Genomic DNA, 15,105 nt, shown 5'->3' with positions numbered 1-15,105 from the left:
GATTTTTATTATTTGTGTGCTAGGTGAAATCATTATTTTTGCTTTTTTTGTGTAATTTATTCAGAAATCAGAATTATGACGGATAGTGATATTTAATCATTCTATCTTCCTTCAAGTGTGTTTTAACCTGCTCCTTCATGAATGTTTGTGCAACTCTAGTTGTACCTGGATAATATTCATATATTTTCATTTTTAATATTAAACAATGTTATGTTTCTACCACAATATAATATCGATATAAACTATCGATGAAAAACTATATGGAACTACTCCACTTTCCCCTACACATCGCCATTTTTTAGTCACTAAAAATAAATAAATAATTTGTTTTAAACCCTGCACATTTCATAAATTATAGGTTTTCGATAAGGATAATATTTCTTTCCTTTTGATTTTATTGTCTCGTATTTTGAACAAATATCAAAATTAATTTATTGACAAATCATAATCACTGCTGTGATATTAAAATGACTTTTAATTGATATAAATTATATCTAAATAAAAATCACGCTGACAGTCTATTTTACTTTATTGGTATAAATATAATTCATTTTTCTGCTCTACTCTGTAAACTATATAGAATATAACCTGATAATACTTTTGAAAAATGCCTCCATAATACTTTTATTTAATTGAATAAGTACACGAAAATATAGTAAGCCTCAAATGAAACCAAATCATAAGAATTGTAAAAATATCTTTACTAAATTCTTATATAAAAGTATCATAGTACAATTTAAAAAAAACGGTTCAAATAATATCGCTAATATTGTCATTTTCATCTCTTAGGATCTTGTCTAATACTTTGTATATGTTGTCTGGCAAGTGATCGAGCAACATTCGCGGCATAACTTTTAATTCCATAAAATCTTCAGCGACAGCCCATCGCATTTCGTAGTCCGGTCCTCCGGTACCAGATTTTCTAAAAAAAAACATCATTCGCCATTTAATCTTAAATATTATATTATAACAGCCTAAAATTCATTGATATAACAATCACAATACTTTTTTTAATTTCTGTTATCTAAGATTTTTGATATTCTTTTGTCTGTTACCTTTCTGCTTTAGTCTTCTTCCTACTGGCGATGTGTAAAATTCGACCTGCTGTATACAATCGCATCTTGGAGAATCGTCTCACGCTTAGGTCTCTGGATAGTAAAGCTGCCTCCTAGAAATTCAGTTAATATTTAAATTACTGTATAATATTATATAATATTTGTAACATGGTAACTGCCACTAATATGGTTGTTGTATTTTTTATGTTTCAAGTTGTTTTTATTAGGTGTTTAAATACTCAAATTAGTTCCAATAAAGCATTATTTTCTAAAATATTTATTATTATTTTGTTGCCGAAAAAACTGCATTTCGGTAATTGCGCGCTAAACAATTTTTATCAAGTATAATTCTTAGATAATAGATTCAACAAAAAAGAGCATATAAACCGGTGTTTCGTAACTTTTACAGTAATGAGAATTGTTGAAAAACAGCACAACTGATTTGTAACCAAAGTGTTATTTGACAACGAAAAAAGATAGTGTTTCTTGGTTTCTTGTTCTTGTATTAGATTGTTGCTGATAATATATATATATATATATATATATATATATATATATATATATATAATATCTTATGAGAATTTTAAATTTAAATAATATTGTATAAAGCCAAGTGAAGCACGTACATCAAAGTAAAATGTAAAATTTCAACATTAAATTTCTCAAAAGAAAGTCCATAATTTACTAATTGATATATTAAAGTAAAATAAGAGTCAATAATTAATAGAATGTTCTATGGACTCCTACCTTTTTACCTTTACATTTTTGCCTTTACTTTATAAACTATAATCTATTCAAAATAACACTGTACTCAGGTATTTTGAAATGTCTGCAAAATTCTTTAAAACTTTAGTTGTAATAACTAAATGTTGCAAACCGGCAAACGTTGTTGGCTTGTTTTGATACATTTCAAATCGCTGCTTAATATTTGTGAACACTCTAATTGAAAATGCCGAAGTTTAAAATCACACCTAGAACTCCACCTCAACGGAGGTGTGGAAAAGAGTTCAATGTAGATATAGTAAGACCACTATAACCTACAAAAGTATTGTGGCTGTATAATTAGCTGTAGTTTAAGTCATTCGATAAAATACGCGTTAAATATACTATAATGCTAGAATACATTTTATTTGATAACATTATTTTTGTTTCATTATTTTATTTAAATTAAAATGTTGTTATATGTCAAAGCCAAAAAGAACTAAAAACTAAAGTTGATGGGGCAATATGGCGAATAGTAACTTAAAAAGAATTTGCTTCAAAAGAGTTATACTTACTGCAGAAGCAGCTACTGTTGGAATGTTATTAGTTACAATTAGTGGAGCTTTCCCTTTTTCTGGAATCATCTCATTTCTCCAAGTTTTTTCCAGATCGCCCGGCGGAACACCAAATAACGCGTAACCAAATCCATTCAATAAGATCCGGTACTAGAAAATAATCATATTGATATTTAGTCGAATTAGAGTCTTAGAACTTAGTGAGATAAGCCTTACTTTTGGCAGTTTACTGGCGTGCAGCGTTTGGATTATTCCCGTCCGAAGATTTTCGATGCTATCGACCCCAAGGCGCATAACGAAGTCGTCTCCGACGCCGACGGTGAATACAAAGCTTTCAGTTAGTCTGGCCGCTTCTCGGCTTAATAATCCAGCTGCAAGTCGAAATAAATCTCAAATATCATTTCTCTGCAATTGTGAATAACAGCGTTTTCAATTTTAGATATTAGATATGCTTAGTACAGTCTTAATTTACACATTAATTTATTACTACTGATCTGTTGTAACAAGTGGGGCAAAAGTCTCGCTACCATTTTGATTGCGCGTCACCTTGGTTACGTGACGTTTAGCTCAGTTAGGCTTTGACCATTGTGTTGTATAGACGTCCAAATTTTATTATGGATAAATATACACCACAAGAACGAGCAGAAATAGTGACAATATTTATTGAAAATAATCGTTCCATTATTGCATTATCGTCTAGTGCCTCACAAAACCACAATTTATCTTTTACATGCGAATTCTCGACAGTACGGTACGACAGCAGACAGGCCTCGTTCTAAAAGACAACGGACGTCTCGTAACGCTGAAAATGTGACTCTGGTGCGTGACAGTATTGCAGAAACATTCGGAGACTTGGTCAGTTACACATTTCTGCACGCAATTTAAGGCTAATTTTGAAAACTGATTTGAAAATGTTTCCGTATAAATTTCAATTAGTCCAAAAATTGCTACCCAGAGATCCTGATGAATGAATTGAGTGCAGTAATGCAACCCTAAGGCTGTCTGGTGAAACTGAAGACTTTTCGTCTAAATTGATAATGAGCAACACAGAACAGTCAATTTTGGGGAACACAGAATCCTCAATTAATTCATGAAACATTATTGCGTCCACTTAAAACAACTGTATGGTATGGCATTCATGCTGGAAACATTCTACTTTTTTGAAAATGAACAAAGTGTTGTAGTTACTGTTACTGCTGAACGGCACCAAAAGATGATACGAAAATTTTTTGTATCTGAAATGGAAGAGCAAGGACTAGAGAATATATGATTTCAGCAAAATAGGGTCACAGCACACACAACTCGTTCAACAATTCAATTATTGAATGACGTTTTTCCACGAAGACTAATGTCGCGAAGTGTCGATTTAGCAGCCCGACCTCCGGATTTAATAACACCATACTTTTTTGTATGAGTTTTTTGAAAGCAAAAGTTTATGTGAACAAGCCCCAAACGATTCAACATTTCAAAGACGATATTCGTTACCAAATGGAAGAAATTCAGCCTCAGATTTTGCGGGATGTCATGGAAAATTCTTTAAAAAGAGCCGAAAGTTGCATAGCGAATCGCGGTCACCATTTAGCCGATATAATGTTTCAATCATAACGAGAAAAAAACATGAAGACTAAATAAACTTTTTATGAAAACCAAACTTATTTATCTTTTCTTTGAGCAAAGTTATAGGCAAAGTAGCAGCGGGACTTTTGCCCTACGTTGTACTTACATTAATACACAAGCAGGGTGAGTATGGGCCTAATACATCGGTATGTATTTCCCAAATTAAAATAAAACTAAACACTTAAGCTAAATTTAAGAATACGCTTATACACTAAACAAGTTCGTGTGGTTTGGTTCGCTTTAATCTTCTGATTTCCTGCGTGTTGTCCAGTAGCTGTATTACTTCCACGTTACAAAATTTTGGGTTACTTCGTATATCCATTTGATTTCGAGGTCATCGTGCAGCTCTTCGTTGGTTAAGTAGCGAAGTGTTGAAATTATATATATTTTTAATAAGTGATTTATTAAATTTAGTCTACAACTAACGATTATTTAATTTTTCTTTGTCTTAACATACTAACAAATAAGATATTTTACAATGAATTACTTAGTGTTCAGACATTAGTAAGGTCAGGTGGTTTTCTTCGTTTGAGACATCTAATGACATTATGGCTTTTAGAAATCTGTTGACGTGATTCTGCAGTATTATGGGAATCGGTAAATATTATGATAGTGTCTGTGACCATTTCAATTTTTAAATCGCGATGGAGGTCAGAAAGGCGCACTTTAGCACTATACTTTGGAACCTTTGGATCACTTGAATATTGGAGTCACTGACGTAGCCCTACATCTGCTTTCCATAGCTCCACACTGGCCTTATATAAAATAAGCTTGTAAATTGATAACTCAGAGTGTTGGCTAAGCAAACAATACTGTTTTCCTGGACTTGATGTTGAGTTCGTCGTGTTTCTTTTTTATATGCTTCTTCCTGCTGAGCTTGGCATCCAGGGTCATGCCAAAGTACTTTGCTGCGTTGGTATATGGAATTTGCATGCCGTTAATGAAGACATGTTTTGGCATGATCCTTCTATTTAGGAAATCTATGAGTGTCGATGCTGACTTATTTACTCGCCATTTTTTAGACCACTTTATCATGAGCAGACTGGAGTTTATTCGAGAAATTTATTAAAACAAATGGTAAAAGTTGTACTAACTATGGCATCGTTAGATCTGTTGATATAGATGTTGAGGCTTTGATTAATCTTCACTTATATAGTAGCAGATTCATATAAGAAAGTATTGAAAAGAGATGGATCACTTGCACTTATAATTTTCATGAAAATTGCAGCAATGATATTTCAAAGTCCCCTCGAAGAAACAAACCAAATGATTTTGATCGAATTGCGATTATGTTCGTGCAGATATCCGTACCTCACTTTTGATTTGAAAGCTGAACATGTTTAAAACAATGTTGGAAGCTGTTTTTCATGACATCAGCATGAATTTATTAAAATATTTAGTTTCAGGTGACCAAAACAAATGACGTGTTTGACGTCAATCAGGGCGATATCTTTTACCTTGTAATTTTTCGTCCTTTCGTCAAAATTATGCATAATTTAAATAATTTAAAAGAATAATTGAATTCCAAACAACAAGTTCCTCGATTTATTGTTTCCTACCTGACCTGTGTTTCCCACCGTAGGTTTAGGTGCCTGTATTGAAATTTTTGTATTTACTCTTGTTTCTGCCCATATATTTGATATCAGTATCTGGAGAATGAAATTGAAACAAATAGAAGCGTAATTCGAATTTATTATTTTTCCTTCAAACTATTTTTTCTTGGAAATGATGTCTTTGCCAACCTTCGAAACAGTTGTTGAATTGAATGGTTGATTGTTATATCCTTCAAAACCTTCTAAAGATGTTGCAAAAAACAGCATACAAACAGTGGGCCAATAAACATATTTTTAGGAAAATTTTTGGCAAAAAAATGAATGCTGGTTTTTATGCAGTAAAGTTGTTTTGGGTAATATTTGTAGATATTTACCTGGTGTTGCAAAGGCATATACTTTAAGGTCAGGATACTTAGGTCTGATTTTAAAAGCTAGAAGACACGCCACACCTGCTCCCAAACTGTGTCCAGTTAAAACCAATCCATAATTCGGATAGGACGCTATTGCTTTTTCTAATATTCCAGTCTGAAAAATAAAATTAAGTATGGTGTAATCATTAAGGGTATGGATATAACGGTTTGTTACCTCTTTAAGTTTCTTGGCAATGTAATTAGCTCCAGCAATCATGCCTTTATGGGCCATTGTGCCTGGTGGTAAGCCTTCAGCCTCAAATTTATCCGATGCTGCCGTGAGGTCGGTAAATATATCTCTTAGTGATATGGAACCTCTTATAGCTACCACAATATTTGAGGTTTTATGATCGGTTATTACACAGAAGGGAAGCTTAAAATATAAAAAAACGTTATCGGGACAAACAAGTTAGTTCTTTAGTAAAATATTAATTTTCTACAGTAAAAAATGCAAAATACAATGTTTAAATTAATGAATTACTCTTCAAAATTGAATTGATTTGAATTGAATTGAAAGTTGAATTTATTTTCAAAATTAATCTTTATGGTATATGAATTATTTTTTCTATAATCATTAAAATTATATTACTTTTATTGCACTAATTTGATATTTTTTGTTCAAGTGTGGGGAGTATGTTTATATTGAACCAATGATAAAGAATTCAAAATTGGAATTTGTTTTATTTATTAGGGTATTAAAATCATATATTATTGTTTTTCCAAGAAATAGTTTCAAGCTTTGGTTTCGATTTACGTAACATGTTATTATATAAGATAGTAAATCTATTTAAATTAAAATTGCTAGATGATGCTTATAATAAATCAAATTAATTAATTCCAAGAAATGCGTATGAAGACTAAAGGAGTCTTGTTTATAGTATTTATAAGATGTATGCTAGTTAAAACGTTAACCGAAATATGCCTGTGAAATATAAGGAGAAACACCAGGAACACATGATATTGCTAACGCAAGAACGTTTGAAGTCGTGGGATATGTATGTGTTATATCGCATTACTGATACTACCCTGCTTATTCGCAGAAACAGGACGGTATGTATTTATTAGACTAAAACAAATGATGGGTGAGATATCTAAACATAGTGGTTTGGTTCATATTAAAGTAGGTTGTTGGATACAAGCCGCCACTTTTTTCCGTAAAATACAATAGTTTTTGAAGTAAAATAAAAGTTTTTCTTATTTCAAAACTTTTTCGTAATTATTAATTATAATTTCGTAACTTATGTTAATATCAAATCAAATATTAATTTTAAACTCAATGAAATTACTTATCAAGAAAATATGATAGGTTGATGATGGATTGGCAGTCTCTGATTACTAGCAGTATTATTTCCTGTGAGTTCGGGCGAAGTAACATCAAAACAGGTGGATTCAAGGTATTGAAAGACCGTTAGCCATAAACTATTACAATTAGGGAACATACAAAACTTGAGAAACTATTCCATGTTGGGCAGACCATGGAAATTTGAGTAAAAACAGTACTATCCAGAAAATAATCCAAGGAAAACTAACCAAAAAAATCACTGAATCCCCAAATAGTTACTTTTTTGTTAGATTTATTAATCCCCTAACATATTTATAAATTCAATAGCATTGTCACAAATAAACCAAAAACTGGCCGCCTTAACAGGTGTTTATTTAATAAGTGTTATCCTTTTACAAGGTTTATTGAACAACAAATATTATCTAATACATTTCAGAGAATACAGTTTTCTAATAAAACGTTACTGTAAAATCGTTGTGTAATATTTGGTTACTATTGCCGTAAAACTGAATTTAAAATTGTTTAAATATTGATTACCTATCATGGTTATACTGTAAAAAATTAAATATAATTCTTCCAAGAAGTTTTTATGTTTATATAGAAAAATAAATATTTGCTAATATCAACATTGTATTTTACTTTGATATGTTATAATATTAAGCGAAAAAAAGTAATTTAGTATTTTTCCAATATATGACGTTAAAGTCGCGTAACTTTAATAGTACTTATTGAAGGAAGTCGTACTATAAGGTGGCGTTATTCGTTTACTTAGTTAAAATTACTCAAGGGTATCCTCGTACAGCAAAATATGGCTTTTTACTTAACTTAACTGGGTTATGTTTATGGAGATGAGTGTTTAAATGAACGCCAGTGTTAGAACTTTTTGGAAAGTTTAAAATAGAAGATGATGCTTGCCCTGCCTGCCTTGTACGAATTATTACAGTCGTGGAAAAGTTGATCATGTACGACAATAATTTACAAAAAAGATGGTACTCAAAGTATGGAGAAGCTTTACAAATTATTGTAAAGCCCAAACTGGCGCTAAGGAAGGCGATGTTAAATGTCTGGTAGGATTGGAAAGAAATTTTTCATCAGGAGCTATTCGAAGCTATTCGCTTGGTTAAATCATTAACTTAAGCTTCTGTGGCTTATAGCTAATGTAATTGAAGGGGACGATTTGAGCAAACGATCAGAACTGATCAATAGGCAAAGAAAAATGTTGTTTAGGCTACATACATCTTTAGTAACGGGAAGTTTTGATTCAATCAGTGTATAGCCAGAGCTTGCCTCGCCTGACTACTACTTGCTTTGGTCTTTGCAAAAACTCTTTCAATGATGCAAAAAGGGCTTATAACAGACTTTCAACAATCACTAGGTTTAGTATATCTCTGAGAAATATCAGTTTTACAGTGAAGGAATTATGGTTATACAGAAATGTGGCAAAAGGTTATCGATCAAATCTTTACAAAATCAGTTTTTACTAAAACCAACTTTGTGAATTATTTTTAACATCAATTTTATTTTTTCAAGAGAGGAAGTATAAAATATAAAATTTAGTGCTTTATGAAGTCAATGAAATGTTCCTTTAAAATAATAATTGATAGTCTACAACGATATCACGACAACTACTTAAACGCATTTTTTTTCTATAAACACTCGATCATTATTTTCAACAAAGCAACCACCATTAAAACATATTTTCAGTTGTAGTCGCAAGAATATTATAAAAAGTAACAGATAGCGTACCCTATAGAATTCTTTTCTATATCCTTTTAAGAACTTCTTGCGTATATGTAATTAATATTTAATAGTTATAACCTTGTTTTTGATTTAATTTATTATAACATAAAATTACGTCAAGGGAATTATAAAACTTACCTCAAAGACATGATTTCTGAATGACGCAAATAGTATGTCCTCCTCGTTGATCTTCGAGATTTGTTTCACACCGGCCATGTGACAGAAGCAGCAATTATCATCGAGTATAAGAGTGTATTGCGGTCTGCCGAAGCAAACACAACAAGATACGTTGTTTAACAGTTTAAACAGTCCGGTTCCACAATGCAAGTACATGACAAAAGGCCATCCGTATGCCGCCATGGAGAGTCGCAGGAAGTGTCGGGCGTTTTCCAGGTTCATCCATCGTGGGGCTATCGAAAATACTTTTTTGATATCTGAAAATTAATTGTAATTGTAAAATGTTATGTTCTTCAAAAACGGTTTATTAATTTTATCTCAAATCTATACATCTTAGTAATAAGAGAAAGGCCTATTTGTTGAAGACTGTTTTGTCTTTGTTAAATTGACGAAATGCTTTTCTCATGCAGCCCGTGGACATGACATAGGATGCCAAGCTCAAGTGGAAATAAAGTAATAAAAGTAAAAAAAAGTAACAGGGAAGGAAAGTAATAAAGTAACATATAAAAAAGAAACAAGCAGAACTTTGTATGAGGTTCAAAAATGTGGTGGATTGCCGTTCAATCCGAAGTATTACTCCAAAATAAATTGTTATTATATAAACAGATATTGAAGTGTATTCCAGTGTGAACTTACAGTTGTGGTTACAGGTACAAATTCAATCAACGTGATTCAAACTTATCAAAATAAAGTTCTTCGCAGTATTGTTAACTCTCTAATATTAGAAATGAGGACATCCACATTGACCTAAGAGTATCAAAGATTAGTAAAGAAATCAAACGGTTTGGGAATAAAACACCATATGAGAAAAATGCCTAGTACTCTTGCGACGTAATTACATTTATTTAGATCCAAGAAAATTGTTTTAAATTTACTAAAATTTTAATGTTTTTTTCCTTTGTGCAGTTTAGGATTCTAGTTTATTAGACTACTTAATTGGTTTTGTAATATTTAATACATGTGACAAGAGACGACTCTTGAGATAATATAAAATACCGCATGATATCGAATCTGTGGTGCAGCTAGGCCAAGATAAGAAAGTGGCTAGCAAAAAGGATGTCATATCTGATTGGTACACAACCATTTGTTTGCCAGAAGTCTGTGGTGAAATAAGGAAAACAAACAAAATACTGATTCTTCTTCATGATGACGATACGAGCTCTCACACATCGGCTCAAACAAGAGACTATTTGAACACTCAAAACATCGGATGACCCATCAAATCCGCCGTACAGTCCTGATTTGTCACCCAATGACTTCTTTTTGTTCCCATCCGTGATGAATAAACTGTGTGGTCAACGATTTTCATCGCCTGAAGATGCCATTGAAGCGTTCAAAAATCATGTTTTGAAGATACGTCATTCGGAATGGAATACATTCTTTGAAAATTGTTTAATTAGTTTAAGCGTATGCAAAAGTATATCGATCATCGTGGGGAGTACTTTGAAAAACAATAAAAATATATTCGCAGCTTAACTATTTGTTTTTTTCCTATTCCCAAAATATAAATAGTGACCATCGTATATTATTTGCGTAATCATCAGTAGGGTCCCATGATGGATTGTCTATCTGGTGAATGGTATTATCCAAAACTAGACATACGATTTAGTAAGTCATTTCCGCACAATTCGTAATTCTTTTCACCATTACGTATAGTTTTAAGAGGAGAGAAAATAAATTAGATTATGGAACAACACACTAAAAAAATACAAAAAAGTATTACAACTAGTTGACGATAATGGAACTACCCGGATCTTGAAGAGGTAAAAACCGTTTGAATAAGTATAAGCTCTGTGTTAAAACTATACCGTGCTTTAAACTTATCTGGAGCGCACCAGTGGTGATTAAGTTTGGGTCTGAATTTGGACAATATGAAGGAAATTACTGGAAATTATAAAAAATTACCAGATACCAGAATTACCAGAAAAACTAGTTATAAGTGAGCATATCTTTTTTCTTTTGAAGTGTTGAAGAATGTCTTATGGTTAAGTTATTAGATTTTGATGAAACTGATTAAAACATGACTGAAATATCTAATGAAGAAAATGAATGAAGAATCAATTGAAGTAAAATCTTATTAACCAATTTCACTGCCTTCAGCCATATCTAAAGCATTATGAAATAAGTTGGAAAGTTTAAATCCAATAATAGACAAAACACCTATTTCTTCCATTTTCCAATTATTTGTATTTCCATATTTGTATTTGTATTTCCAAGATATTTGTGATAAAATAATTTACTATTAACTAAATTACTACATATTTAAAATTTCATCTCGTCAATATTATATTTTTCTCAACGTTAAAAAATACATAAACATTAAGATTAGAATACGATCTTAAACGGTCGTTATGATTATGATCAGATAATGAATTCAACGCGATTATATTTCATAATTCTCTTACGTAATTCTAAACGTGAGTACCTGTAGAATATTTGGGTTCGTCATCAGACAGCATATATATTCTTCTCATCTCTCTGGTTTCCCGTTTCTGTTTGATGCGTAATAATACACAACCGGCTAAAATATCAGACGGTACAAGATCAGTACTGCGAAACAGGGCACTCAAAAGGGAGGCGACCTAGAAAAAAAAGTTTTTTGACGAACAGTCTTATATGAATCGAATCAATAAAATATAGTAACATTTCTGTGTTATTTAAAATCTATTTATGCTTCTACATATAATTAATTAAATAAGATTTTTCTAAGACAACAAACCTCCAGTGTGGTTAGATTACCATTTTGGCCAGCAATTCAGAGGTTTTCGTCCCATCTCATTCAATTGTTACGTTGGATTAAACTAATTTTCAACAATTCATAATTTAAAAATTCAGTCATATAATGCTTTCACTACTTAATGAAAGATATCTAGGGCTACTAATAATATCTCTTTACTGCTTTCATTGCAGAAGTATGTATACCAAGTGTATCGGAAAGTCCTTAACGGTTTTGATGCCACATGTAGCTCAGTTTAAGTATGCAATGTAATGATTTGGCACATATGTTATACATATGTGTCAATATACACATACACATATGTATTCTACTGACATCAAGCTATAAAGCCATATATGTTATATTTTGCGATATAGGTTTATGTCTCCGAAAATGTCAAGTTTCGTGCTGGAAATTTTTATTTGCGACACGCATTAGTTTTCTTATTTAATCAAAAGAAGAAAGCAACTGAAAGTAATCGTTCTCTGGTAGAAACTTTCGATGAGCATAATCTAACCTTAAAAACGTGTGAGGCGTGATTTCGAAAGCTAAAAAATGTCGATTTCGATGTGCAAGACAAATAACATTCTGGTGGACCGAAAAAGTTTGAAGATGCAAAACTGCAAGAGTTATTAGATCAAGACTCAACTCAAACTCAAGAGCAATTTGTAGAAGCGTTAAATGTGGCCTAAGAAACGATTAGCGAATGATTGCGAGCAATGGAAAAAATCCAAAAGATGCGAAGATGGGTGTCACATCATTTGAATGACCGGTATAATAAGAGGCAGTCATTTCTGCATCGAATAGTGACGAGTGATGAGAAGTGGATTTATTTTGAAAACTCTAAGCGCAAGATATTATGGTGGTCACCTGGCGAAGCCGGCCGATCGACTCCAAGGCCAAATCGTATTGGTCGAAAAACAATGATCTGTGTTTGGTGGGACCAGAGTGGCGTGGTGTACTAAGAACTCTTGAAACCTGGTGAAACAGTTAATACTGACTACTACTGACAACAAATGATCAATTTGAACCATACATTGAAAGACCCGAAGACAGGATAATGTGATTTTACAGCACGAAATCTCATAAAGTAAAACCGGTCATGGAAGCGTTGAAAGCGCTTGCATGGAACATATTATACCACCCGTTGTACCTGTTGTACCGTTGTATCAGACCCAGACCTTGGTGCGTCCGACTATTAAATTTTCACATCAATGAGACACACACACCAATTTCCAGGAAGTTAGAAAATGGCTCGATGAATGGTGTTCATAAATTGCCTGAAAGATTGGGAATATGTATAAAATCAATTTGCCAATACTTTGAATAAATACATTTTTCTTTTTTTTTTGAAAATCAAGCAGGTCTTTTACAAAAAAAAAACTTTCCAGTACACCTGGTAGTCGATGTTTGATTGTTTGTAAAGATGGAGATTTCGTAAGAACTAATTATACTAATTATTACTCAAGAGACAGTAGACGTATTATCAGTACACAATTAAAGCAAATGGTGGCCGGGATTTATAGAAAACAAATATATACAGAAATGATACGCAAGTTTCGAAGGATATTTATTTGAGAATAGTGGGATAAGAATTCTATATAGTAGGTTGGCATTAATGTATTGAAGCTCAAATTATTATATACTAGCGACCCGCCCCGGCTTCGCACGGGTGCAATGCTGATACTAAATTAAATACACTACAGAAAAAATATGAACGTTGTATATAAAAACATAGCGGCCCGCTCCGACTTTGCACGGGCATAAAATATATATGCCTATGTCACTCAATGAAAACATGATTAAAATCGATCCAGTATTTTTGGTTCATTCATTACTGCCCTTGGCCTGCACGCATTAAATTTGGAGTAAAACAATTCCTCTTCCCCTATACTTACTATGAAGATTTCCTGCTATCTTTGGAATATCTAAATTCATACAATTTTTATTACATGACACATTTTTAAACGCAAATTTTAAATTTGTAATATCTCCGAAAATATTTGTTTAATTTACATGCTGTAAGGAACCATATTGATCTATATTAATTGCACACTGTATTTAAGGTACTTAATTCGATAAGCATTAATGCCGTTTTGCTTAAAATAGCTTCGTAAATAAACCATTTTCTCACGTAAAAAGTAAACAATAAAAATGGTTAATGTGGGTTATCCCTAAAAGATAAACATATACCATCGCGGACTTTTTTGTAGACCTTTTTGTGGTGTACAATACTGTAGTACATTAATTTGATCTAACTCGTAGGGTTAGGCAGCGTTTTTGCTAATTGCTAAATAAGCCTAAAAAAATAGGTTAATTTACGACATCACGTTAGAAACCTCTAAAATTAGCAATGTTGCCTTAGTATATTATGCATGTATTATACATATAAACCTTCCTCTTGAATCATTCTATCTATTGAAAAAAAACCGCATCAAAATCCGTTGCGTAGTTTTAAAGATTTAAGCGCACATAGGGATATAGGGACAGAAAAGGCGACTTTGTTTTATACTATGTAGTGATTAATACATTTTCATTTTAGGTAATCGAACAGGTACATTTTTCAATGTTTTGTATGTTTGTATGTATGTTTTGTATGTATGTTTGTTATAGTAATTTACAATCATTTATGATATTCCAGATAAAGGAAACCACACAGGGTATACCAAAAAGTTATATTTTCATCACCTGTAGAGGTATGGTTATGTATATTCTCAACATCATCAAAGTATAGTTGATGGTATGGAACTAGTGTCCCTTTTTGATCACTGTATAACTATACAGCTAACTGTACCGTCTAAATTTGCGTCAGCAGATCCGTGAATTCGCGGACACAAATATTTTCCTACTGGCCTTGATCATTTTCGCTATCCATTATTAGTTGAGTTGCCAATTAATAGCTCGAAAGCTTTTTCTTGCAACTGTAAGAATATTCCATTAGGCTTCTATTATTATTTATTTTATTTTTGGTAGATTTTCTTCTACGACTTAATCTGTGCTTGGTGTAACGTTAATATTTAGACCATATCAGTAGATCTCTCTTTTTAATTTTTGTTTTTGCCTAAGATATTTATTATATTTATTTTCCAGTAGTCTGAACATCGATGAATTTTGTTCGTTTTCGCTCCTCTAATATTTGCAAATATTTGGTAAGTATCCAGTAGAGCTGTGTTTTATTGGAGTATAGATTTAAGCAACATATACACATGCAGTATAACGACACTATCTCTGACATTTTCCACTGATGGTATTTCACTGATAATACCGAAAAGCATAAT

General features: G+C 32.1%; 1 protein-coding gene across 2 annotated transcripts in view; it reads right to left on the bottom strand.

Moving 5' to 3' along the window:
- Positions 1 to 511: 511 nt before the first annotated feature.
- LOC143190892 (diacylglycerol lipase-beta) overlaps positions 512 to 15,105 on the bottom strand; it is a 66,587-nt gene continuing 51,993 nt past the window's right edge. For both annotated transcript variants that reach the window (XM_076395468.1, XM_076395470.1), the window contains exons 6-13: positions 11,537 to 11,693; positions 9,073 to 9,368; positions 6,088 to 6,285; positions 5,877 to 6,027; positions 2,549 to 2,703; positions 2,333 to 2,482; positions 1,056 to 1,168; positions 512 to 922 (exon numbers count right to left, since the gene is read on the bottom strand). In XM_076395468.1, the coding sequence (XP_076251583.1) occupies positions 751 to 922; positions 1,056 to 1,168; positions 2,333 to 2,482; positions 2,549 to 2,703; positions 5,877 to 6,027; positions 6,088 to 6,285; positions 9,073 to 9,368; positions 11,537 to 11,693 (1,392 nt within the window). In that variant the 3' untranslated portion in view covers positions 512 to 750. The remainder of the gene's footprint in view (positions 923 to 1,055; positions 1,169 to 2,332; positions 2,483 to 2,548; positions 2,704 to 5,876; positions 6,028 to 6,087; positions 6,286 to 9,072; positions 9,369 to 11,536; positions 11,694 to 15,105) is intronic.

This window comes from Rhynchophorus ferrugineus, unplaced genomic scaffold, assembly GCF_030347505.1.
Source record: "Rhynchophorus ferrugineus isolate W39M unplaced genomic scaffold, kcgeb_rfMv2 rfM2, whole genome shotgun sequence".
In the NCBI taxonomy this organism is placed as follows: Eukaryota; Metazoa; Arthropoda; class Insecta; order Coleoptera; family Curculionidae; genus Rhynchophorus; species Rhynchophorus ferrugineus.
Note: the sequence above shows the minus strand (reverse complement) of the source record. Positions and strands in the feature narration are given on the sequence as shown.